The sequence below is a fragment of the Aspergillus homomorphus genome (assembly GCF_003184865.1).
Source record: "Aspergillus homomorphus CBS 101889 unplaced genomic scaffold BO97scaffold_32, whole genome shotgun sequence".
NCBI classification, from domain to species: domain Eukaryota; kingdom Fungi; phylum Ascomycota; class Eurotiomycetes; order Eurotiales; family Aspergillaceae; genus Aspergillus; species Aspergillus homomorphus.
Genome location: NW_020291918.1, coordinates 238,529 through 261,545, shown reverse-complemented (window position 1 = coordinate 261,545; position 23,017 = coordinate 238,529). Strand labels below are relative to the sequence as shown.

General features: G+C 51.3%; 7 protein-coding genes across 7 annotated transcripts; 3 read left to right on the top strand and 4 right to left on the bottom strand.

Annotated features, from left to right (window-relative positions):
• Positions 1–2,573: 2,573 nt before the first annotated feature.
• On the top strand, positions 2,574–5,942 carry set2 (SET and WW domain protein; the record flags this gene model as incomplete). Its single annotated transcript, XM_025691947.1, has 4 exons — positions 2,574–3,120; positions 3,420–5,035; positions 5,112–5,192; positions 5,256–5,942. The coding sequence occupies 4 exons, from the start codon at positions 2,574–2,576 to the stop codon at positions 5,940–5,942; spliced, it is 2,931 nt and encodes a 976-aa protein (XP_025549244.1).
• An 824-nt stretch (positions 5,943–6,766) lies between these two features.
• Positions 6,767–8,414, bottom strand: BO97DRAFT_407199 (translation initiation factor 6). The gene is made up of 5 exons (XM_025695590.1): positions 7,984–8,414; positions 7,813–7,884; positions 7,650–7,736; positions 7,401–7,589; positions 6,767–7,325 (listed from the first exon to the last, which is right to left on the bottom strand). Exons 1-5 carry the CDS (start codon positions 8,016–8,018, stop codon positions 6,965–6,967), a joined length of 744 nt encoding a protein of 247 aa, XP_025549243.1. The 5' UTR covers positions 8,019–8,414; the 3' UTR covers positions 6,767–6,964.
• A 275-nt stretch (positions 8,415–8,689) lies between these two features.
• Positions 8,690–11,629, bottom strand: BO97DRAFT_148135 (uncharacterized protein). The gene is made up of 4 exons (XM_025690149.1): positions 11,447–11,629; positions 9,796–11,396; positions 9,624–9,728; positions 8,690–9,512 (listed from the first exon to the last, which is right to left on the bottom strand). Exons 1-4 carry the CDS (start codon positions 11,544–11,546, stop codon positions 8,772–8,774), a joined length of 2,547 nt encoding a protein of 848 aa, XP_025549242.1. The 5' UTR covers positions 11,547–11,629; the 3' UTR covers positions 8,690–8,771.
• BO97DRAFT_407198 (uncharacterized protein) lies at positions 11,531–12,417 on the top strand. The gene has a single exon (XM_025695589.1). It carries the CDS (start codon positions 11,738–11,740, stop codon positions 11,942–11,944), a length of 207 nt encoding a protein of 68 aa, XP_025549241.1. The 5' UTR covers positions 11,531–11,737; the 3' UTR covers positions 11,945–12,417.
• Positions 12,418–14,112: 1,695 nt separating this feature from the next.
• On the bottom strand, positions 14,113–15,783 carry BO97DRAFT_148123 (uncharacterized protein). Its single transcript, XM_025690148.1, has one exon. The coding sequence runs from the start codon at positions 15,511–15,513 to the stop codon at positions 14,167–14,169; it is 1,347 nt and encodes a 448-aa protein (XP_025549240.1). The 5' UTR covers positions 15,514–15,783; the 3' UTR covers positions 14,113–14,166.
• A 2,059-nt stretch (positions 15,784–17,842) lies between these two features.
• BO97DRAFT_394991 (putative UV excision repair protein (RadW)) lies at positions 17,843–20,040 on the top strand. The gene is made up of 7 exons (XM_025694012.1): positions 17,843–18,075; positions 18,146–18,193; positions 18,263–18,335; positions 18,450–18,529; positions 18,596–18,922; positions 18,989–19,444; positions 19,511–20,040. Exons 1-7 carry the CDS (start codon positions 18,058–18,060, stop codon positions 19,628–19,630), a joined length of 1,122 nt encoding a protein of 373 aa, XP_025549239.1. The 5' UTR covers positions 17,843–18,057; the 3' UTR covers positions 19,631–20,040.
• An 834-nt stretch (positions 20,041–20,874) lies between these two features.
• smp3 (glycosylphosphatidylinositol-alpha 1,2 mannosyltransferase smp3) lies at positions 20,875–22,603 on the bottom strand (the record flags this gene model as incomplete). The annotated part of the gene is made up of 3 exons (XM_025697163.1): positions 20,875–21,895; positions 21,955–22,082; positions 22,145–22,603. The coding sequence occupies 3 exons, from the start codon at positions 22,601–22,603 to the stop codon at positions 20,875–20,877; spliced, it is 1,608 nt and encodes a 535-aa protein (XP_025549238.1).
• Between the last annotated feature and the right edge of the window lie 414 nt (positions 22,604–23,017).

The following is a 23,017-nucleotide window of genomic DNA, read 5'->3' as shown; positions in this document are numbered from 1 at the left end:
GGCTTGACCATACCTAAGACATTGTCGGCTGTCATGGGGTGGAGCGTGTATGGGTTAGATGTATGTAGGTACTGGACTCGGCAGTCTGTCCAGTAGCACTTACAGTGTCGAATTGTCCTTCCTACTAAATTAGTACCAGACAACTGGGACGGTCAATAGTAATCAATCTCAGAATGCGATCGATTGCATGCTAATAAAATCTGACACTGGGGTCATTCCCTTCTTGGTGGTACGGCACTAAGAGTTTAAGAGACTCTAAAGTTGTTCCGTCCCACTCCCCATTCCCCCCTCAACCATTAAATCATTAATTCCATATTCTCTTGCGGCAACGCCAGTTCATGCATGTTTGCCTCCGGATTGACCCCCAAAAGGGCTATTTTCAATGATGGAGATTTAATGTGACTGGTCTATCAGTAGTAAGCACTCTTCCCCCCCCCCCCCCGGTTCCCCGCTGAATATATGAGGTGTTGCCCTCCCCACCTCTCTCCCTCCTTGCGAATGGCTGGCGACACTTGTGCCGCTGACAGTCGGCTGCTACAAAGACTAGTAACACTAACTCCCTGAAGGTCCACCAGTGACTATCCACATTCCACACTCAAGAACTTCTCAGATTATCATAAACGTTGAGCAGCTGTGCACACTGCACAATGCACCAAGTCTGAATGCGACCACCTTATCCAATCGCTAAGCGCCTCCGAGGCAAGGAGATCGTTCAAAAGTCTGGAAGGGCGGGAGAACAGCATCCATGATTGAGTTTGACAGGTCCTTCGGATTTCTCGCAGCTCGGTGTCTTTTACCCAGCTTTGACGACCATTTACCCCCCACTATGTGAGGAATTTATCCAGTCTGCTTATCACCGAGCGCTTTTGGTACTTGCTACGTCCTCCGTAGTGCGTGGGAGTACCTACTCCCTACTGCCCCTGCCGTCCTAAGGTAATGCGCTGCATGATCAAGACCCTACTATAGCCCTAGCACTGATGATTTGGGCTTTTCCTGGCCTATGGTTCTGATCCACGCACAAGCCAGCCGGAACATGGTTGGATATCCGCGGCTCTCCCTCTGCAGCTAGGCACATAGTCGTCCAGCCCAGGAGGTACCAGACGTTTTTTGTAGTGGTATTTTACCGTCCCCTGCAAATGATCATTTTGCTTGCGCTTATGATTGCTCTCCTAATCCACCGACGGCCAGGCCCGTGGCGCCTCCGTCTCTCGGAATGTGGATGGGCAACTACAGGTCACTAGGATGACTACCATCCCTATCAAGTCAAACCAGCCATGGCAGAGTCGATAGACTTGTGTCTCGATGCTTAGTCCCATGTTGTTTTGGCATACTGTATATCACTTGCACCTTTTTCCCTTCAGCGCAAATGCTTTCACAGTGTGGCTGGAGCTCCACTCGATGCATTTACACTTCCGCTCTCTGCGAACCATTTTCAGCCTCTCCTCGTTATGTGCTAGTCCGCCGGTGTTTATAAGCTGACTGCAACGCCTTAAGAACGTTCAGTCGGCCCTCTGAGGCGAACACCCATTCCAGCTTTAATGCGTTGCATGCTGACAGTTTTGTGCACCAGAAAAAGCGCAGAAACAAGCATCGGCGAGTGGCCTATGCACTGTGCACTAGTGTCACTGCCTATGCCTAGAGTGAGAGGATCGACCAACCTCTAGCTGTTCATGTCAATGAAAGCTGAAATGAAAGCCAGCACTGGTAGCGCACAATAGGTGGAAGAGGGTTGGAATATGGAATATTCGGGGAAAGAAATCCCTTGAGGAGACAGCAACCATGGCCTTTGTGGGTGAGTGAAGGGACGTGATACTGCGGCAGCACTTGGTGGGAATTTTGCTTAGAACGAACGTGCGCCATGGGCGTGGCTTATCCGACAAGGCCATGGATGGGTTTCTTGAGACTCACCTTATTGTTGAGGACACGCTTCAGAACAGTTGTCTCGGAATCTCAATGAGAGTCAGCCATGAAAGAAGCAGTAGCATTGGGTACTCTACTGTATGAGGTGGACTCGGCAGGGCGGAGAATGGAGTGAGTCCACGATGAAGGGAGTGAATGTGATGGAAACTATTGTTAGCCAGGCTATTTTATCACTAGAAAATCGAGATTGTGAAAGGCGAGAAAGAGAGAGAGACATTAGAGAGAGAGGGAGAGAGACAGAGAGACAGAGGAAAAAAAAATGAGAGCGAGTGTTAATTCTCCCTTACCTTAACTTGTGTCCTCAATGGTTCTTGGCAACCGCGGAAAACGTGGACGATTTGCTGCTTCGGCTTTGCGACTTTCACTGCGTCTCGCACCAATTATTCTGCCCGCCAACTTTCTTCACTACTTGACTCTTACTTCCAACACCCTCCTTTGAGCCTCTTCTCTTTCTTTCTGCCCACTATTCAGAGGTCTCATATCGAACCTTTCCTTTTCCTTTTCATTGGAGAACACCCTTTTATGCAATCAAGAATTTAGAAGCACACCCTCTTTTACCCACCCATCCACCCACCACCACGCGCTGGTTACCGATCCACACCAGCGCATTCCCCAGCTGGCTCTGATAGTTTGCGCGCTCCGTCCGTGTCGTCATGTCCCCTCATGACAACGCGGACCGTCAGTCAGAACCCATCGCGAATGCGGTGACTGCGATGAAGCTGGATTCTGACGCAAGTCCCGATACTCCGATACTCAGCAGCGGCGGAACCATGAGCAAGCACGACTCCGACGCGGTCTCCGACGCCTCCCCTCTTGCAGTCCCAGAGAACAGCCATGCAGCCACCAAATCTCGATCTGCCTCCCGATCGCCGATCAAAAAAGAAGAGGAGAACGACTACGACCACAACCAAATCGTCAACGAAGCGAAGCCTGAAATCCCGGAGGGGACTCAGCCTGACAACATGGAGGAAAAAGTCGGGGGTGACATTTCAGTCAAACTCGAACCGGGCCAACCTCTCAAGTTGACGCGCAATTCCTCGCAGAAGGTTGCAGCAAGACCACTCCAGCTATTTTCGCATTTACCAGATAGCACGGCGCAGGCGGAAGAGACATTCGAGGTAATGGAAGCTTGCACATATGCCAATAAGTACATGGGATATACTGAACATGCGATGGAATGCGACTGCGCTGAAGAATGGGGTAAGTTACCTTTACCCATCTCCTGGCATCTTGGAGATATACTCGTTTCATTCATTTGTTTTCCCCGTCGCTTGTCGTTGGTTCTATTTCTGCTGCCACATTTTTTTTTTCCAACGCGTGGCGCTGCATCTCGGATCCCCGCATCAACTTGTTCAGAGATTCCCGTCTCAGCACACCGCACCAACCCTTCGAGCTTCTTCTCCGCTCCTTGCTCCTCCCTGTCGAGACAACTTCATGATGGCTATCTATTTCTTATCCTCATGCCTCGCCCAAGTGAAACACTCGCTGATATGATGCAGAACCCTCAATCGGCAAGAATCTGGCTTGTGGGGAGGATTCTGACTGCATCAACCGTGCTACGAAAATTGAATGTATGGGTGACTGCGGTTGCGGACCAGAGTGCCAAAACCAGCGCTTCCAACAACGAGAGTATGCCCCGGTGGCTGTAATTAAGACGGAGAAGAAAGGGTTCGGTCTTCGCGCGGAGGCCGATTTGCGACCGCATCAGTTCATCTTTGAGTACGTGGGGGAAGTCATCAATGAGGGACAGTTCCGCCGCCGCATGAGGCAATATGATGAAGAGGGCATTAAGCACTTCTACTTCATGTCTCTCAGCAAAGGCGAATTCGTTGACGCAACCAAGAGAGGCAATCTGGGCCGATTCTGTAATCACTCGTGCAACCCGAATTGTTATGTCGATAAGTGGGTGGTCGGCGAAAAGCTGCGGATGGGCATCTTTGCCGAACGACACATTCGAGCTGGAGAGGAGCTTGTGTTTAACTACAATGTCGACCGCTACGGAGCCGATCCTCAACCATGCTACTGTGGAGAGCCCAACTGCACTGGATTCATCGGCGGACGAACTCAGACTGAGCGGGCAACCAAATTGTCGCATGCGACCATTGAGGCTCTGGGTATTGAAGACTCAGATGGGTGGGACACAGCTGTTGCGAAGCGGCCGCGGAAGAAGAAGATGGGCGAAGATGATGAAGAGTACGTGGATAGCGTCCAGCCCAAGTCCCTGGACGAGAATGGAGTCACCAAGGTCATGGCTGCTTTGATGCAGTGCAAGGAAAAATGGATTGCAGTCAAACTACTGGGGCGCATCCAGCGTTGTGAGGATGAGCGCGTTTGCAACCGAGTGGTGAAGATGCATGGCTACCAAATCCTCAACTCCCAACTCAGCATGTGGAAGGAAGACTTCAACGTGGTGCTGCAGATTCTGGACATCCTGGATAAATTTCCACGTTTGACGCGAAACAAGATCCTTGACTCCAAGATTGAGTCAACCATTCAACCCTTGGCCGATTGTGGTGATGAGCGTGTTGAGAAGAAGGCAGCCATGTTGCTACAAGTTTGGTCCACGCTTGAGGTGGGCTATCGCATTCCTCGAATGAAGCGGGACCCCAATGCTACCCCACAAGCGATCAATCAGTTCGAGCGTCGTGAGACTACTCGGGACGAGCGGCGACGATCCAAATCCCGGTCCCGATCCAGGTCCAAATCTATCGATGCGCCTCGCGGTCCAGCTGCTCAACGGGCAGGCCACATGCCGAGAGGTCCCCTCCACAACGGACCACGGCCCTTCCGGCGTCAGTTCAACCCCCTACCTCCAGGATGGTTTGCCGCGGAATCCAACGGAAGGACTTATTTTTACTCTTCTCGTGGCGAGGTGACCTGGACCCGCCCGGCCTTGCCCGCGCCTCAACCGGGACCACCGCCGAAAGAATCGCGAGACAAGGCGTTGCAGGATATAATTGACGGGATCATGAACGCCAAAGAGAACACGCCAAAAGAGAAAACAGGCACGCCCGCCACCCCGCAGACTTCGAAGGCAACTCCAGACCAGAAAGAAGGACAGGAGAAGTGGAGAAATCTGAGCGAGGAGAAGCGAAAAAAGATTTACGAAAACACAGTGAGTCACTCTTTCTTAGACCATCGACCCTGCTATTCGATGGTCAAGCAAGACCGGAGGCTAATCTTGATCTTAGTTGTATCCCCACGTCAAATACGTGGTAGACAAATTCAAGCATAAGCTGCCTAAAGATGATCTGAAACGCTATGCTAAAGATGTGAGGCTACACTTGAGTCGGCCAAAGGCGGTATAGATATGCTAACCAAGTTTCCGTCATTAGGTCGCAAAGAAACTGGTGAACTCGGATTTCAAGAACAACCGCGTCGAGGATCCTACCAAGATCGATGAGAAGCAGCAAAAGAAAGTCAAGAACTTCTGCAAGGAATATTTTGACAAAGCCGTCGCCAAACACAGGGCCCACGAGGAGCGCAAGGTAGAACGGCAGTCAAGGGAAGCACAGCTGAAACCAGGCGACGCGACTGCTGCCGACCCGGTGGAAGAGGACCCTGACGTGAGGATGTCTGACGATGAAGACGACAACAAAGCACCAACGCAGGACGATGACACAACCATGCAATCAGCAGAAGAGTTGCACGGACATCTGAAACGGAAGAGGGAAGAAGATATGGGCACCGGTGATGGCAGCGCGACAGATCTCACAACTCCGTCTTCTTCTAAAAGACAACGGTCCTCCACGCCACCTCCGCCTCCTCCTCCACCCATGAGCCCCGAACGCGATGAGCAAGTTGACCCTGACGACCAAGATGAGTACAGACAACAAATCCTTAGCGGCGACGATACCAACATGAAGAGCGAGAGCGACGAGCCCACTCCAGCCGACAGGCAATCTTCGAACACTCCGCCGCCCGCACCTCCGCCACCACCGCTTCCCGAGCAGAATCATTATAGCGAGGGACAAGGAACCCAGTTTCGACCGTCACAGATAGGTATCGAAGGACGTGTGTAGCAATATCTCGAAATGGGGAAAGGAGATGAAGACGGCGTGGGGAGGGGACATTGCTGGCCTCGCTTTCGTTGGAACTGCCAATTAGCCATGGATTTTCATGCCATTTTAATAGCAACAGCATCCGGATCGGTGTTTTCGGGGTGGGATGACTTTGGGCGCTATTCTCACACTCTTTATATCTGTGTTTCTTTATACCTTTTCTTCTGCTTTCCGTTTTATATTTTCCTTATAATCACCCCTTTTCTGGTCTCGAAAACCCCTGGCGATATCCCCCTTTCTTTCTTTTTACCTTTCAATCGCTTCTTACCCGAATTCGACTTCACCAAGATTCTGACTGCCTCAAATTCCTTGATCGAAATCTTCCTCTTGCATGAATACCCCCTCCGCAATGAACAGTTCACCTGAGCATATGCTTCCCACCTTTGCCCCATTCCAGACTTAACGGCGGGAATATAGCTCAGCATTTGAGAGCAGAGCGAACCTTAGGAACTACAATGCAACAGAGTCGACATACCCAGGAAAGCCTCACACACAGTGTGTTTGGGGGAGGGGAGGGGGAATTTTTGATTTTTGTGTACTTAGTTTGGAGATACCTTACAGCGCACACGGCGGGGGCGCCTTCCTTTAAAACCTGGAAACTTTACAATCAATCCAATCTGCTTTTCGGCCTGCAGATCGTTAAAACTTGTTCTATCGTTATTTATTCTGGCAATGGAATCATTTGGGCGAGGAGGAAGGGGAAGCGCAGCAGTGTTTGCCCTCCTATTCCGTCTTCTCGATGCTACGCACGAATCAAGACATCTTAGACGATTCTAAAAACAATTCATTCATCCGCCACCGTCTCTATTTTGTACCCCCCTACAGCTTATCAGATGGAAGTAAACATCACCGGATTCAGAAAGGCATCGACGGGGTCATCATGGGCCACAATAAGGATATTTTCAACGTGCGTATGGGAAGGATTTCATAAACAACATGACAATCGGAGAGATATAGGGGGGGGGAGAGAGAGAGAAACAGATCTAGTAGAAACTCTCCACGATGCTCTCCTTGTTGGCATTGCCCTGTCCGACACCCCGGGGACCCATCTCACCCAACCGGAAAACACTCTCGATAACGCTCAGCTCCGTCGCCGTCGTGTCTAGACCCGTCACGGCCAGCCAGTCGTTGACGACCATACCGGCGCCAACCACGGGGCTACCACGGTTGACACTACCGGCGACAAGGGGCACCTGCAGCAGGGAAGAGAGTTCGTCCTGATCGCGGATCGAGGTCTTGGGGTGAACGATACCGCCCTGGTTGGAAAGGGCCATGTAGGAACCGGTCAAGACGTTGTCGGCCACAGTTTGTCGGAAGACTTCAACGCCGAGGACATCGGCAATGCTGGAAAAAGAGAGAAGATTAGCGATCTTAGAAAAACAGAATGTAGAGTGAGGGTGCAATGGTGGAAAAATGTACATCTCTTCAGTCTCGCGTTCCAAGTCGGGGTGAATCAACGCCACATGGTCATTGCAGCAGATAACGTTGCCCAAGGCCGACAGCCGCTCCTCTATCCGTTGGATTTTTACCGATTCTGGCAGCGTATTCCGGAGGTGCTGAAGCTCTTGGTCTGTGGTAGTGGTGGGGACAAGGAGACCTTTGCGGTTTCTGTCCTCGTCTCGTCAGAACTGATTCCATGTCTGCCTTCACGATTCGAGATTGACATACCCTGCCGTCAAACGACCGACAATACGAGTTCCAGCGATGGTAGCATGACAGATGGGAATGACATCCTGCAATTCAGCCTCGAAAACACTAGTGACAGAGTTAATTTGACCAAGTTCATCATGCCTAACGCCGAGTCCAGTCCCCGAAGAAGAGAAAGGCGCACCTGTAAAAGTTCTCGGAAGCGCCGATGGCAACAATGGCGTATGAGTTGGTGAGGCGGGAGAAGACTCCGACACTGCAAGAACTGTCAGCACTCATTCGGAAGATCACAGCCAACCCATAATGATCAAGTCGCAGTCTGCAGTTGCAAGTTTGTGTCCCGGGTCCATCTTACTCGTTGGAGTTCTCGAATTGAGCACGGACAGCCATGATTACTTCGTTTAACCGTGCACGGTGTCGCCGATCGTGGTGGTGATAGTGCTGGAGTATGTAGGATCTGTACTTTGCGTCTGGAAGTCGGTCACTTAAAAGCGCTTCTCTGGATATCACCGAGGCGAGTGAGGGTCAAGGAGTGAAAATAGGCGCGAAAGGGCGGGGCTGACGGTCGCGAGACTATCGGAGAATGAGGGTCGCGAGGAGCGGACAAACACTCTCAGGAGGAGATTGAACGCTTCAGAAGGGCGCAGCGAATGGGGAATTGAGCCCAACTAGACAAAGTCGAACTTGCAAAGAAAATGATGGGCTGACTGGAGAGCCGATGGGCGATGGGAAGGAAAAGCCCGAGGAAATAAAAAGCTTCGAGGCCGAAATGCCCCGCCCCGCCGGACTAGACCCGATCGGGGCGGAGGCGGCGAACAGAGTCATTCGCAGTCGAGTCATCATGACCCATTATGATTCATTTTTACTCGACCGGTTCCTTTCAATCTTACTTGTAATCAAGAGATCCCAAGACCAAATTCAATACCTCAATACAAAATTAGATACTCGGTACTACAAGGCTAAGGGGGATCCTCCGTGACTGCTAAATGAACACCCAAACGCTAGTTTAGATCCCAAACCCCGACTCAATCCAAGGTAATATGATCTACTTCGAGTAAAAAGAACAATGACGGGAATGACCCTCCACGACACATTCAGCATCTGCATACTCAGAGAACAGCGGTTGAACTAGACTCTGCGTTGCTAATAAGGGGGCCGTGGTCCAGGTGGTGGAGGAGGTGGAGGTGGTGGGTAGTAGAGACTCGGAGCATGGTGTCCGGTCAAGTAGCCCGGAATTGGAGGTCGGTGGAAGTTGGAACCTGGCGGAGGAGGAAGATGAGGTGGTCCTCCCATCGAGGCAAAGGGATCGGGCAGGCCGAGTTGCTCATTGATGGGCGGGATCTGCTGTCCGGCAGGGAGAAGTCGTCGGGGCTGTTGTCTCTGAGGCGTGGGCGGAGGGAGGACAAAAGCCCGAGGCTCCGGAGGACCATGAGTCAAAGCAGGTTGGGGGAGAATGGTTCGATGCGGAGCTGGCGGGAATCGGGGGGCAGCGGCGAGAGGGGGTCGAGGAGCTTCAGCGGCTGCGAGATCCGCCAAGGCCGATAATGCTCGAGGACGTACATCATATAACACCGGGGGCTGCATCTCCCCTGTCGTTGAATTTGCACGTACATCCACTACCCCAGTCGCCTTCACGAGCAGATCGATCACCTCTTCCGAGGTGAAGCCGGCAAAAGGTCCTGGGTCCCGCATTTCCTTCATCTGCGGATCAATGTCCTCGCCCACTTTAGCTCGCTGGACGAAATCATCCCAACCAAGCCAGGCACGTTCGTAGGCAGCCGCCCCGGAGGGAACGCGCACACAAGATGAGTTGAACCCTCTGAACACTTCCCGCGCGGGTGGCACAACTGGGCCTCGCTCTGGCTCGGTTTCTGATTCGTCCGTCTATGGAAATTGATTAGCATAGGCAACATAAAAAACCCCCAAGGCAGAGAGAGAAAGAGAGAGCGAGGGAGTATGAGAGAGAGGGAGAGCAAGGCAAAGAAGACCACCTACCTCGGTGTGCTCATCGTCTTCTGCAGCACGGCGGCCTCTAACGAAGGACATGTATGCCCCTTGGCTTGCTATTAAATGCTCTTCCCGGATATTGCGTGCAGATGCCTGTAGTCGAGGCTGTTATTTACCCTGCCTCTGGCACTGACCGATTAATGGAAGACATGAGACCTACCTGGAAACGTTCCACAAGTACTTCCCTATAGGCTTGAAACAGACGATTCTCTTGCTCCACTTCGAGTTCGAATTCCCGACGGAGAATGTCCTTCTTCTGCCGAAGTCGCTCCTGCAACTGTCGGTTGACTTCCTCGAATTCTGGCACATTCTTGTGCGCGTTCTTATCTCGCGCGATTCGTTTCTCGGATTGCGTAGCCAGCACCGCCAAAGCCAAACGCTGGGCCGCAGCCACTTTCTTAAAAGCCTTGTCCAGCTCACGCTGGCGATCGCGCAGCTTCTGAGTTGCTGCACTAGGGGAAGGGGAACGATCAGGCTCCACGTCGCTCGATCTGTCAAGCTGTCGACCAGTACGTCCACGGCCACTACGAGTACCACCTCGTCCTCGTTTGTTCGTTGCAAAGCGCGCGGCTCCCCTACTGCGTCCCCCACGACCTCGCCCTCGCACCCGGCCGCCGCGGAACCCTCGAGTAACTGTAGGCTCGGTAGCAATCTCCGGTGTCGAGCCCTCAACTTCCTCCGTAATATGCCTGGACTGATCGCCGGCTTTGAATCCGTTCACGGCCTCCATAGGAGACTCCGATTCAGGCCCCCCGTTGATTCCATTAGTTCCCGTCTGGGACGGCTGTTCCAGAACATGACCCGGCTCGCCCTCTTCCAGCTTAGGCTTTTTACTGGGTGACTCGAGATGGGTGTCGGTATCAGCTGCGCCACGCTCTACTAGTGCCGGTGACTTTCGTTTCCAGGAAGGCGGAGGACTAGGGGTATTTGGGACACCGGACGAATCACCAGCTTCAGAAAACGCCGACTCACTAAGCCCGTTCTTCTCATCATCAACCACTGTCCCTCTGGGGGATTCTTCTTTAGCCAGCTGCGGGGACGGCTTTGGGCTCAGGTGAGGCTCTTCGGACAGAGACTTGGCATCCTGCACAAGATCGAGGGTCGTTCGATCGGGTGAGGGCGACTCAACTTCCGGAATTGCAGAAGCGGCAGTACTGATTGCACTCCCGCATGTGGTGTCATTGCTACTGTCTGCAAATTGTCGGCTTTTGTTCCTGGTACGACTTTTTGGAGCAGCGATTGCCGAAGGACTGGGCTCTGATACTTTCGGTGCCGGGCCTGATTCAGCAACCCCGTCTTCTGTCGAGTTCGGTGGGACATGTGCTTTGAGCCGGGCTGATTGTCGTGTGGTTCTCGGTGTTTCTTCCACCATAGGGCCCCGTTTCACACGTTTGTGCCGTGGGGTTTCGGGGACAGTTGCCACAGGACCTTCCACTGATTGGGAAGGCAACGAAGCACTTGCACGAGTTCGAGTGTTGCGCGTTTCACGAGGTACGTTCTCGCGAAGAGCTTGATCCCGCGCTGCTTGTTCGCGCTCACGAGCTGCGGTGTTGGCCCGAGCAACGCGCGTGCTAAGAGTAATGATACGTGATGGCCGGTTAGGATTAGGCTTATATGTGTTGCCGCTGTGGTTGTTGCTGCTTCCACTCACAGCGGAAGCGTTGCTGTGATTGCGACCATCATTATGATTGGCCCGTGCATCTCGACTGGAACGTAAGCTTCGAGTTACGCGAACATGAGATGTGTCATCAGCAGTAGAGTCTGTGAATTGATTAGAAGCGGTGCTGGGACAGATACAAGCGTGAACGTACTAGCAGTGCTGTGGGGGGCACCAGGGTTTGTAGAATTCCCACCGGAAGCCGCTGCAGCAGACCCTTGGGAGGCGTCGAGTTTCCGCTTGACTCCCGCCATCGCTATCCTTGACCAAGAGGTATGTCAGTGAGTTAGGAACGAGGATCGAAAATTCGGATCAGATTAATAACATGTGTGACTCGCCCAAAGGTAAGAGGAACAAGCAAAGATAATTTAAACTGGAAGGTCAGAGCAACGGGAATTCCTCACTTGATCGAAAAGTAGGATCATATGTGGTGAATGAATTTACGATGGAGTATCATGGGGGTTTGGCCATAGAGATGGAGATTGGTGGTGGTAAGAAAGAGAAATGTGGAGAAAACTCCAGCGTGGTGGTTGTGATAGGAGAGGGGAAAGGAAGAGAAGAAGAAAAGGGAGAGGAGGAACAAAACGAGACAAGAAAGAAGCAAAGGAGGCCGAGGAGAAAACAACAAGGCAGTAACAATCGTGTTGGTTGAGGAAAAATGGGTCACTTGTAAAAGGTTTGGAGGGAGTAAATGCCAGGAACACATGCAGATGAACAGGCATCCCAGCCAGCAACACCACGGCACGGGCTTTTAGCCGGTAGATCGGGCATGGATGGAAGTGGATGGATGCATGTAGTATGAGGGATGAACGGAGCGATCGGGAAAGGGAGACACGGACGACCAATCCATAGAGCCTTGCCAGAAATTGATGTTTCGAAGGGCGAAGAAGCTTAGACCACGAGATCAAACCAATCCAGCCATTGGAGAGGTAAAGAATGAAGAACAAGACAGTGCAATTGAGGACATTTGAGGAAAGCTGCGTGGGTGAGGCGACAGCAGAAAAGGGACTGGGACCATGAGAAACTTGGGAAGAGAAGAGAGCAGGGCAATGCGCAGCTCGAAGGCAAGAGAGACAGAGACTCGGAAGTTTTTGTTACTTACCCCGGAATTCCAGGAAAGCAAAGGGATATGCCACAGCGACAGTGACAGCGACAGCGACCGAGATGGAGATGATGGTGATAGAGATGGAGATGGGGATGATGATGATTAAACTGATTGATGTGAGGATCAGGGAAGTAAAAAGAGGTTCGGCCAAGTGGATCGATGGGCGTCCAACTGCGGCGCTTGGTTGGTCCGTTATTGCTTGCTGCTGTTGCTGCTGTTGCTGTTACTGCTTTGCTCACTGCTCACTGCTGCTGCTGCTTGTTGCTATTGCCGGATACAGGAGTAGAGGAGGGAGGGGAAAATAAAAAAAACCAAAGAAAAGAGAAGAAAAGAAAAGAAAAAGGTGTTACGTCTCAGTCTCTCGTTATTGTATAGAATGAACGTGGAGATTAAATGACTGATAGTAGTGCTACTCCTCTCATGCAGCAAACTCAGCGACAAACGATCCAAGTAAAGGATGTATGAAAATCTCCCCTTGGCCTCGTTGCTGGAGAAGGACGAATGAAGCAAACGTAAAAGAAGAGTGCAGAGAGGAGAAAGAAGACCAACTGACTGAAATGCCAGAGGAGGAGAGAAAAGGAATGAGGGAGAAGAAAAAAATGGAAGGTCAATGGCCCCAGGGATGCAAAAAAGCCTTGGCTCGAAGGATGGATAGATTGAAATGATGTTGGCGGAAGAAGAGAAGAAATGTAGTGCAGTCGGTCGGTTAGTCAGTCAGTGGTCGGTTCAATTAAACAGTTTATTTCAGTCAGTCGTAGTCAGTCAAGCAAGCAGTCAGTCAGTCAGTCAGTCAGTAGTAGTTGTCTGGAAAGGACTTGAGGGAAATTTGACTGGACGGTTTTGGGTTTGGGTTTGGTTTTGGTTTGGGGACCAGCCGGGCTGCTACTACGCTGCTGCTACTACTACTCTCCGTACTACTACTACTACCACTACCACTACTACTACTACTACTACTACTACTACTACTACTACTGCTACTGCTACTACCAGCACTCGGAAAGCGCTAGTATGTGCTGTTGTAACTCACCTCAGCTATCCACCTTCTCTTCTTGATGACTTTGAGTATTTCCACAGTATCAATAGCAGCCCAACCGTCTGCAGCAAGCAGTGAGTAGGAGTAGTTAGAGTAACTTATATTCATGGGCAGTGACAAGGAGGGAACGAGGGCGGAACGAAAGAGGTAAAACCCGTAAAGTAACAAATACGGAATGCTCGGGAGTCCCACCAACGAACTAAATTCGACTCTCTCCCAATAACTATAGGAAAAGGTCTCACCTCACCTCGTCTCTCGAAAGATTTTGGAGACTGACTATATCAACCCCTGAGAATTGACTAACTCCTCGCAACTCAATTCCCAATACATGTCTCTGCCCTTCAAGGCTATCACTCTTATGGGAGCCGGTCAGTCAGCTTGTCAGATGAGACGAACGAATGGCCCACTAAGCGCTCGCTATAAGTCAAGTCGATGCTCTCACGTGGATTCGATTGATATGTCTTCTAATCTATGCTCGTCGGCAGCACGACCGCTGTATCTCCTCTCTGGTCGCTCCTGTCTTTCAGGCCTCATCTGCGGAGGTAAACGGCATGAACATACGGTAGCAACCAAAAGAACTATGCTGCATTACATGCACTACATATGGGCTACAAAACAATGCTGCTAACTACATCAAACGCTATGTTTAGGATATCTAACAAAGGGGAACAACAACAAATGAGAGACTTGCAGACCCAGATCCCGGTTCCTAATGATCCCCAGGACTTTATCTCGGCTAGCTCTCGTCAGGCGATTCATTCAAGTCGTATTTCTTCTCGTATCGGGTGATACTGCTCCGCACATCCGCAGCCATGATGAAGCTAGGCATGGGTGACCCTCGACCACTGGGCTCCGAAGACTCAGACTTCCGCTCCAGCTCGGCGAGCGGCTGATCCACCTGCTCAAACAACGGTGATCGACTTCGGGGTGCGTGTGAACGGAGTGACCGGGTTGATCTCACCCGATTCAATGTCTGTACGGAAATGGTCTGGCCAGCTGCCGGCGAGGCAATCACAGTCGTACCAGGCATAGGGGTTGGAGGAGGCGATGCACTGTCGGACCGGAATAATGGATGGATAAAGCTTTCGTCGGGGAGCTTCAGCTTCGGAGGAATAGGCCGACCAGGAGCCGCCAAATGCGTGGAAGACGTGGTGGGGGATGGTCGAGTCGACGTAGACTGACGGACTAACACCTCAAACGATCGTTTTGCCTCGGAGCAGCTTCGTCGAATCTTAGTTGGCTCAACTGATCCTTCGGTCCCCGAGAGATTGACGGCCAAGTTATCTGGCTGGTCATCGGAGCGATGACGAGTCACCGTATTTTCAGCACCCGCCAAGTATGTCCGCTGCAAATCAAAAGAACTCTGCTTGGAATCCTGTTGGTAGAGGGTCCGACCGGAATAGCGATTGGAAGTCTGAGACTCTGTGCGGGAAGCAGAAGGCTGGAGCTCTGGCACGATGTCGCAGCTTGTTTTAACATCAGCAGAGCGCCGTTGGGACCCGATGATGATGGACGGAGATTTGACCGTTTCATCTTTGTCGCCAACAATACTGGCTTGCTCGGGAAGAATTTCAAGCTCCTGAGAGAGCGAGCTTGACCATCGACCGCCGGCATCTCTCTTTGTCAATGAAGTCAGGAGATAGCCACCCAGAATTCCCTGACTCAGAACGGAGATAGCCCAGATAATACAACGTGCTAGCATGAGAGTCTGGTGCTTGTGAATGACAGTCGTTTTCCCTGTCATGGACTGGACCGCACTCCAAGCGATTCCTCCTGCCGTAATACCAGTGGCTATGGAGAGGTAGACGGCGATCACGCCGTAGAGGATAGCCCTGTGGCCCCTCCACTGCGGCCTCGCCTCTGTCCTGACATCTTGGGCCCAAAGAAAGAGTAGTGCGGCAATCACTGCACAATTAATGGTCCCCAAGCTCACAATCGCCGATTCGATCGAGGCTATGTGCGATGATAAGGGACGGGAGAAACTGTAGCAGATACCATCCAGAACGGTGGCAATGAACGTGGACAGGATGGTGAAGCCTCCCAGGATATGGGCCAGAGAAGTTCTGGATATGCTCGGCGACATGAGACTGAATGGCTTTGCACGGACGATGATCGAGACAAGAGACGGAGGTGACAATATTCATGCGATCCAGGCTTTCAGCCTAAAACAATATTCAGACCACCTGAGCAGTTGCTGGGGATCAAAAGGGGCCAATGCTGGTCGCAGTTTAACAGATCATAACCGGCTCAGCACTTCTCTCATGTTACTGATGGCCGCCGGTGTGTCGTTCTAGGCTGGGTGGGTTTGGCAGATGATCAGGGAAAGACGACGAATGTTACCAAGAAACAAAAGACAACCAAAGGAAGGAAATAATGCGATTCTTCGATGAAAACTTGGAGGTGGATCAAGTGGTGAGCGTGACGAGTTAGCAATAAGAAATATAATAGTAACAATTAATGAGGGACTGGGTATGACGGACAAGGGTCGAGCCGGAGGAAAAAGCCCAGCAACCCGGGAAAGATCGTAAGTCAATCAATTTACTAAAGAAGGAAGAATGGGAAGAGATGAGTCCCCGAGGATAATTGAGTCGAGATGCATGGACTTTTCGAAGAAGAGTAGCGTATGCAACGTCCAGGATCAGCGGCACAGGGGAGGGGGGTGGGGGGTGTGGTGGTGGACTACATCGGCCAGTGGTTCGACCTTCGATACCCAAGGGTCTCGATCGCACTACCACTAGTGAGCTGGACTAGGGGGCTCGCAGCAATGATGTCGAAGAGATAGATGGCAAGTCTACGGGTCCAGCCGTGATCCAGATCGGAAAAGAAGGCCAACTGTCATACCCTCCTCCTCTCAGAGGCCTTTTCCCCCACTCCTTAGCCCCTCCCAGCTGAGGCATTGAAGCAGCGTAGAGGGGCCAGGAGTCAGCGAAATCCGGGAAGTCGCGCATGCTTGTCTAAAGAGCTCCGCGTACTGTACAGTATCCAGCCCAGTCTTGCATCGCTGAGGATCATTTGTTTCGGTCCGAGGGGCCTACATGGCATGTTCATGAGAATCAAGGTTGATTCACACAGCTCACGCGATCCTTTGACCTGACGTGCGTGCGGGCGCCTCGATCCTGGGTGTCCCGACCACTGTTGGCTACTGCCGCAAAGCTGAATAGGAAGAGCCTTGAATTGGTGCATCTTGGAGGTATCCTAGCCGCGTGGAACAGGTCTAGAATGGAATTTGTCAAGATATCGGTGGCTTCCTGTATGAGGCGGCCGGGATGGTATCCAGAGTTCCGGGAAAGGCTTTAATAGAAGGATCGGCCATTTGGGTTCCAGGAATGGATACGGGGGGGGACAATATTAGCGCTGGTGCTGCAGACTAGAGATATGACATATCACTCATTTCCTGACGAGCAATGTCCTTGGGGCCAAAGGTGAGGAATGGTGGCGGTGCGATAAGAGCTATGCCATCATGGAATCGGTGCATTGATATTCAGGACATGAGAGACATGAATTGAATTGCAGACAATCTCTCTGCGAGGAGTTCAATTTGATCTGCTTTAGGCCAGTGAACTTGTGGGGTCAAATGGTGGGAGTTGGCTTATCTGTTGTCACTTTCGATGTGTTTTCTTTCTCATCCCGTCAGTTGCAGCCGCGGTGTGATAGATCCATGCGATAGATCTCTAGGGCTATACCCCTTGCCACAGGACAACGCCACTGCTCTCAATGGACGTAGAGGAGATGTACGTAGTACGAAGTACGGTACTCTGTATCAGCATCGGAAACAACATTGTGCTCAGCTGCAGGTGTGATCGGGACGGGGCGTGCCGGTTGGGTAGGCTGGTTGGTTGGCGGTGCTGCTGCTCTGATACAGACTACCGGATCGAAATAATGGAATATGAGCCTAATCTTTGAGGCACGTCAGTCATGGGGAGAATTTATTATAACCTGGGCCGTACATAGCCCTTATTGAAAAGTCGCGCCCCATTCACATTTGGATATGGATCCGACAAGTTGGTGTATACGGCCATTGACAAAACAAGGGAGGAATATATATAGTGGTAGTAGTAGTATTCTACCCGGAGGTAGTTTTGCCCCGCACCATGCTGCAGTGGTGAAATGAAGTAGAAATCAATGTCAGGATCTATATCTGAGGAGTTGCATTCCCATTCAGTATACAGCACTGAAGCAACCGCACATGTTAGTAGAGAGTGTACAAGATATATGAAATGTTACGTCAAGCAAACAAATAAGACACACGGCAACAGTAGGTGTGGCTGGAGACTCTCGTACAGTACAATAATCTTAGGGAAGGAACAAAAAAAGAAAAAGAAAAAGAATTGTGGCTGCGGCTGTGGCTGTGGTGAAACGACGGACTGACACTGACCGCCTCCAGCTCCTTCTCCTCCCTCCTTCGGCGTCATTCATGTTCGTCTTCGTCATCATCAATCGTTGCTTCTTCCTACTATAGCGGGTCTCTCATTCTGTCCTGCTGCAGATCTTCTTTCTCCCTACTATTCTTGATCATTTTATTATCAGTTTTGACTACCACACCCTCTGTTGTCCCTCTTCCCTTAACTATCCCCCTCATACCCCTCCCCACGTTGTCGAGCCATCTCTCATCCTTCGGTGGCGCAAGATGAAGCTCACGTTCAAAGTATGTGCCTGCTGTCTGCTTTACGCTCCTCCATCATCCCCTAATCTGACCTTTACTTTCTCTCTCTTAGGACCTCAAACAACAGAAGTTTGTAATCGATGCAGAGCCCTCGGAGACGGTAGGTTATTCCTCACTTCAAATGTTGAAGCATTGTCTTTCGGTGCGGGGCTAACCGCTTTTCCGTCAGGTCGGGCAAGTGAAGGGGAAAATCTCCCAGGAAAAAGGATGGGAGGCTGCCCAGTTGAAGCTCATCTACTCAGGTCAGTCAACATTGCCCGATCCTGCCAGAAATTGGTAGTGGAAACGACGGCTTCGTGCTCCGGTACTTTGACAAAACGTTGGACACGTTCAGCTGACTGTCTTTGCCACAACAGGAAAGATCCTTCAAGATGACAAGACTATCGAGTCGTACAACATCGAGGAGAAAGGTTTCATAGTGTGCATGGTCTCCAAGGTATGGCTTGTCGCACATTGCAAGCTTCATTCCCCAACCAGCTAAATTTTTTGGTCTTCCACTCAGCCCAAGCCTTCTGCCTCCGGCGCTTCAACACAAGCCCCCTCTACTCCCGCAAGAGCAGCTGCTTCGACCCCCGCCGCTCCCGCCGCTCCTGCACCATCAGCCCCCACTGCTTCACCGGCAGCTCCTGCGACACCCTCTCCTGCCGCCTCGGGAATTTCTCAGCCAGCTGGTCCCGCCTTCAATGATCCCTCGGCTCTGCTGCGTGGGGCTCAAAGCGAAGCGGTTGTCGCCCAGATGGAAAGTATGGGCTTTCCGAGAAGTGATATCAACCGTGCGATGAGGGCTGCTTTCTTCAATCCCGACCGCGCCATTGAATACCTTTTGAACGTGAGTCTTCGAGCTGTCTTCGAGCTATTTGGTCCTCGGCCAACAAACATGCTGACTTGTTTCTAGGGCATTCCGGATAACATCCAGGAAGAACAGCAGCAGCAAGCTGCTGCCGCAAGCGCGCCCCAAGCATCCGCATCTCCTGCTGAAGAAAGTGCCCCGGCTGCGGGCGATGACGAGCATGTTAACTTGTTCGAAGCTGCCGCTCAGGCTGGAGGACAGGAAGGCGGTGCTCGAGGTGCCCGAACGGGAGCTACGTCTGGTGAAGCTCTTCCCAGCCTTGATTTCCTTCGGAATAACCCTCACTTCCAGCAGCTTCGTCAGCTTGTCCAGCAACAACCTCAGATGCTTGAGCCTATCCTGCAACAAGTCGCTGCTGGTAACCCTCAAATTGCGCAGCTTATTGGACAGAATGAGGAACAATTCCTTCAATTGTTGAGCGAGGAAGACGACGCGGCTGCCCTTCCTCCCGGCACGCATCAGATCCATGTCACGGAAGAGGAGCGAGATGCCATTGAACGCGTATGTATTCTCTCATGATATGGATGGTGACAAGGACAAAAGGAATCCTGCTAACTATATCACTAGCTGTGCCGACTTGGATTTTCTCGGGATCTCGTCATCCAGGCCTACTTCGCTTGCGATAAGAACGAAGAGCTCGCCGCCAACTACCTGTTCGAGAACCCAGACGACCCTGACGACCTATGATTCCAATCCTACCGCTATATTTTCATTTGGATGAAACTCCTACCACCAGATGCTGCTCTTCTCTATTGATCTCTCATCTTCCCTCATAATTAACGTCGCGATGTGTCCCTCTTATCATATGTTTGAACTTACGCTTAAAGGCGACTATGTAGATTAGATTGCGGTCTAGCTCAAGTCTCCTCTCCTTGAGCTCGTACCGTTCCGTACAAGCCTACTAGCCAGCCGATGCCTTTTTCCCTCTCGTCTCCACCTGGACATGTCTCCAATCTCCATGCTGTCTCGCTGCCAGATGAGTCCTGCTAAGGAGCTCGTGCTCAATTTAGCCGGGTCTTTCCCCAGCCCATTACACACTCACTCCCTTCCATTGTAACAATCTCGGCCTCATAGCAATAGGCGATTTCAAAATCAAGGCCTCCTTCTGCTGCTTGAATGGACCAAGGGTGCCTTTGGAAATGTAAAGTCCCGAAAGACGACTGAGTAGGATAAAACATTATCGGTACGCTCGTCGATAGCTATCTGAATCGGTATCTGCCTGCCTAGTGCCTCCCTAGATTTGGGCAATTTCCGACTCTGAGAAAATGGTTGGTCTGCGTGAGCGTGACTAGAGCCGGAACATCGATTCCCCTTCAAGCCCGACCGTGTGACCCCAGGAGCTGATCCCGTACTGGGTACGTAGTTGTCGTACCCCTTTGCGAATTTGCCATTTGCAGAGACGTATATCGACCGTGGCTCGAGAAAGGATTCCTCCATAATGGAGTGCTTTATCTGAATAATTACGGGGTCATGCAAGAAATCCACAATTGGCCGAGACATGTTCTGGTTTCCAAGCAACGCCATGATGTCTCCAAGACAAATTTTCGCTAAATTTACAGGAAGGATTTGACGCACGAATGGAGAGGCATGTAAAAGCTGACAGCGGATTGATTGAGTTATATGACGGACAACGTGCCCTTGTAAATCAATAGAAAAAGGGGGTATATGTATGTTTAGGAGTATATTCTGCTGCAAGATGTATACCTCAGATATACCATGAGCAGATGGTACAGGTGGGGTACGTAATGCAGGGAGGGGAATGGTCAAGGGAGAGGAAGATGCTGAAGACCTTAGAGACAAGGTAAGTTGAGCAAGTTGGGGCAAGTATCATGAACCAATGCATAAGAATAGACCTGTGGGGACTACTGCTTCCGGTACCAGATGATCGGACGCGCTTATCAGCTGATGAGAAAATCAGGTAAGGGCTCGAGTCAAGCACATCCAGACCTCCGTGCTTTCCACACAGCCAGTCCTCTTCTTCCAATCACCCGTCCCAGTGTCGGGAGGATGCCGTCGGTACCAAAGTCAAGATCATCTAGATTGAGGTGATTGCTCCAATACCATAGCTCCTGCAGCTCAAGATCAGACGGGTCGGATGATGAGGGCAACGGAGCCACATATCGGTCAAGGAATGTAGCGGACTTGGGGGCAACCACGAAGACTGAGGGTGGAATCAAACCGTGGCCCTCAGCTTTCTCCTTCTCTTGGCATGATGGGACCAGTTCATTGAGCTCTGTGACTAGCTCTGATCCTGGCATACCCATCAAATCCCGGGTCCTGATATCCAAAGGGAGGGTGGAGTCATTCCCCAAAAGCCAGCGTGGAGGAGAATAGGTTTTCCACCACAGCACGGTTGCAGATGCTTTGTGGTGAGAACCAATGGGGGCAAGATCTGACCCACAGGCACTTGCTGAGATGATAGACCGCATCGCAAGCTGTGCAGGCACAACTCCTCCTTGGTGATAAACTCCCATAAGAAATCCTAGAGTAGCATTGAAAATCATCCATGTGACGAGAAACAGCCGAGACTTCCGGGTGTTGCGCAAGCGCAGACAGCTGATGAGAAGAGGAACACAAGGAAGCAGAAAACGGGGTTCCTGGTGAGGGAAAATAGAGAGCAGGGCAGTTGCTGAAATGGCAGAAATAGCGCGCATATCCCTCAACCAAAATGGAACGGCCGATAAGTTGAATACTGATAGAATCATGACGATATATGCCGGTCCTAGAAGCTGGGGAAGATTCACTAGAAAGTGGTGGTAACGGGGGTGGAGTCCATGAAGCGCCAAGTTGGACTGATTGGTATTATAGAGCAGATTGTTGAGCGGGGTGATGATGGGATCGTCAAGGGCTTCCCACAGAGGCGCAGATTGGTTGTAAAAAGCCGTATCAACCAAGACGGCAAGGCAGAAGAATAGCAGGCCAAATCCGACGACGGTAAGGAAGGAGAAAGGTCTATCATCGAGGTCAACACATCGAAACAAGCAAGCTGCGATATGCATCAAGAAACTCACCTGCGCCAGAAATGAGGGAGTAGCTGGAGTCCTGGAACGAGGACGAAGGCAGGAAAGGTAATTCGATTAAAGACACCTACGACTGCGATCAAGGATAGCACAGCGCAAGAGAAAATCGAGGAATGTCGCTGCCAACAAACTTAGCTATGGAGCTCTTCTTCTACAATTCAGCTCAACTGGATGCACAAACCTTGTTCTCAATAATGCGACGAATCAGAACTAAATTCCAGGCCACCAAGAGGGTCTCGAGCGAGTTTGAGAAGGTGTGCGTCTGATATGTCCAGGTGACATACGAGGATGCCACCAGGACTACTGTCGCGCGGCGATGGCGCGGCAAGGGAACCAGCTCATATACAGCCCAGTCTTCCAACACAAAGCTGAATAGGAACATTACTCCACGCAGCGCATAGTATACCAGCTGTGGAGGAGGGTTTGGGGTTCCGGTTTCCGTATAGAACCACTTCAATAGATTCATCGGCACCTCGTAGGTCGGCCATAGTGGGAAGAAGCTGCGGATCGGCTTATCGGCAGTGAACTCCCAAGTTAGTTGAGACGGGTAGGAGAAAATCCGGCCTATAAAATGGACTGTAAGTGTACGCGACCAGAGGAGTGATGGATTGTTAATGTCAACAAGCGGTTTCGCGGACATAGCGTCCCTCAGCGCCGGAGACTCCGGGAAAGACAACAATCGCGTCGCACGCGGGTCAGATCAGTGAACGCTAGAGACCTACCTGCGAGGACCTCAGGGCCTTGAAAATTCTCATCTGGATGTAGATAGCTTGGCGACAGCGCAAAATAAATCCGGATCACCAACAACAGCAAGTATGTCCGCCGCCACCACATGATTCCGTGAGATGTGCAGCTCGGGGAATTTGGAAGGCGACAAAGGTCAAGTCCGGTCGAGGGTATGGTGCATGCCTACGGGATTTCGGCACTAGAAGAACGAATCGAAGAAGAAATCAAGGAACGACGGTCTTCAGCATGAAGGGCCAAGCAAAAGAAGGAAGGCAAGGAAAGAGAAGAGGTGATAATATTCCGGTCAACAGGTGAGCGTAGAGGATCG

Excerpts from the sequence above, each read along its gene's own strand:
- BO97DRAFT_407198 (XM_025695589.1), top strand. The coding sequence starts at position 11,738 with ATGGAGTATCATGGGGGTTTGGCCATAGAGATGGAGATTGGTGGTGGT.
- BO97DRAFT_148135 (XM_025690149.1), bottom strand. The coding sequence starts at position 11,546 with ATGGCGGGAGTCAAGCGGAAACTCGACGCCTCCCAAGGGTCTGCTGCA. Across the intron at positions 11,397-11,446 it reads TGCCCCCCACAGCACTGCTA|ACTCTACTGCTGATGACACA; the intron begins GTACGTTCACGC and ends ATCAATTCACAG. Across the intron at positions 9,513-9,623 it reads AAGACGATGAGCACACCGAG|ACGGACGAATCAGAAACCGA; the intron begins GTAGGTGGTCTT and ends CAATTTCCATAG.
- BO97DRAFT_394991 (XM_025694012.1), top strand. Across the intron at positions 18,194-18,262 it reads ATGCAGAGCCCTCGGAGACG|GTCGGGCAAGTGAAGGGGAA; the intron begins GTAGGTTATTCC and ends CTTTTCCGTCAG. Across the intron at positions 18,530-18,595 it reads TAGTGTGCATGGTCTCCAAG|CCCAAGCCTTCTGCCTCCGG; the intron begins GTATGGCTTGTC and ends TCTTCCACTCAG.
- BO97DRAFT_407199 (XM_025695590.1), bottom strand. The coding sequence starts at position 8,018 with ATGGCTGTCCGTGCTCAATTCGAGAACTCCAACGA. Across the intron at positions 7,885-7,983 it reads CAATTCGAGAACTCCAACGA|TGTCGGAGTCTTCTCCCGCC; the intron begins GTAAGATGGACC and ends CAGTTCTTGCAG. Across the intron at positions 7,326-7,400 it reads GAACGCGAGACTGAAGAGAT|CATTGCCGATGTCCTCGGCG; the intron begins GTACATTTTTCC and ends CTCTTTTTCCAG.
- BO97DRAFT_148123 (XM_025690148.1), bottom strand. The coding sequence starts at position 15,513 with ATGTCGCCGAGCATATCCAGAACTTCTCTGGCCCATATCCTGGGAGGC.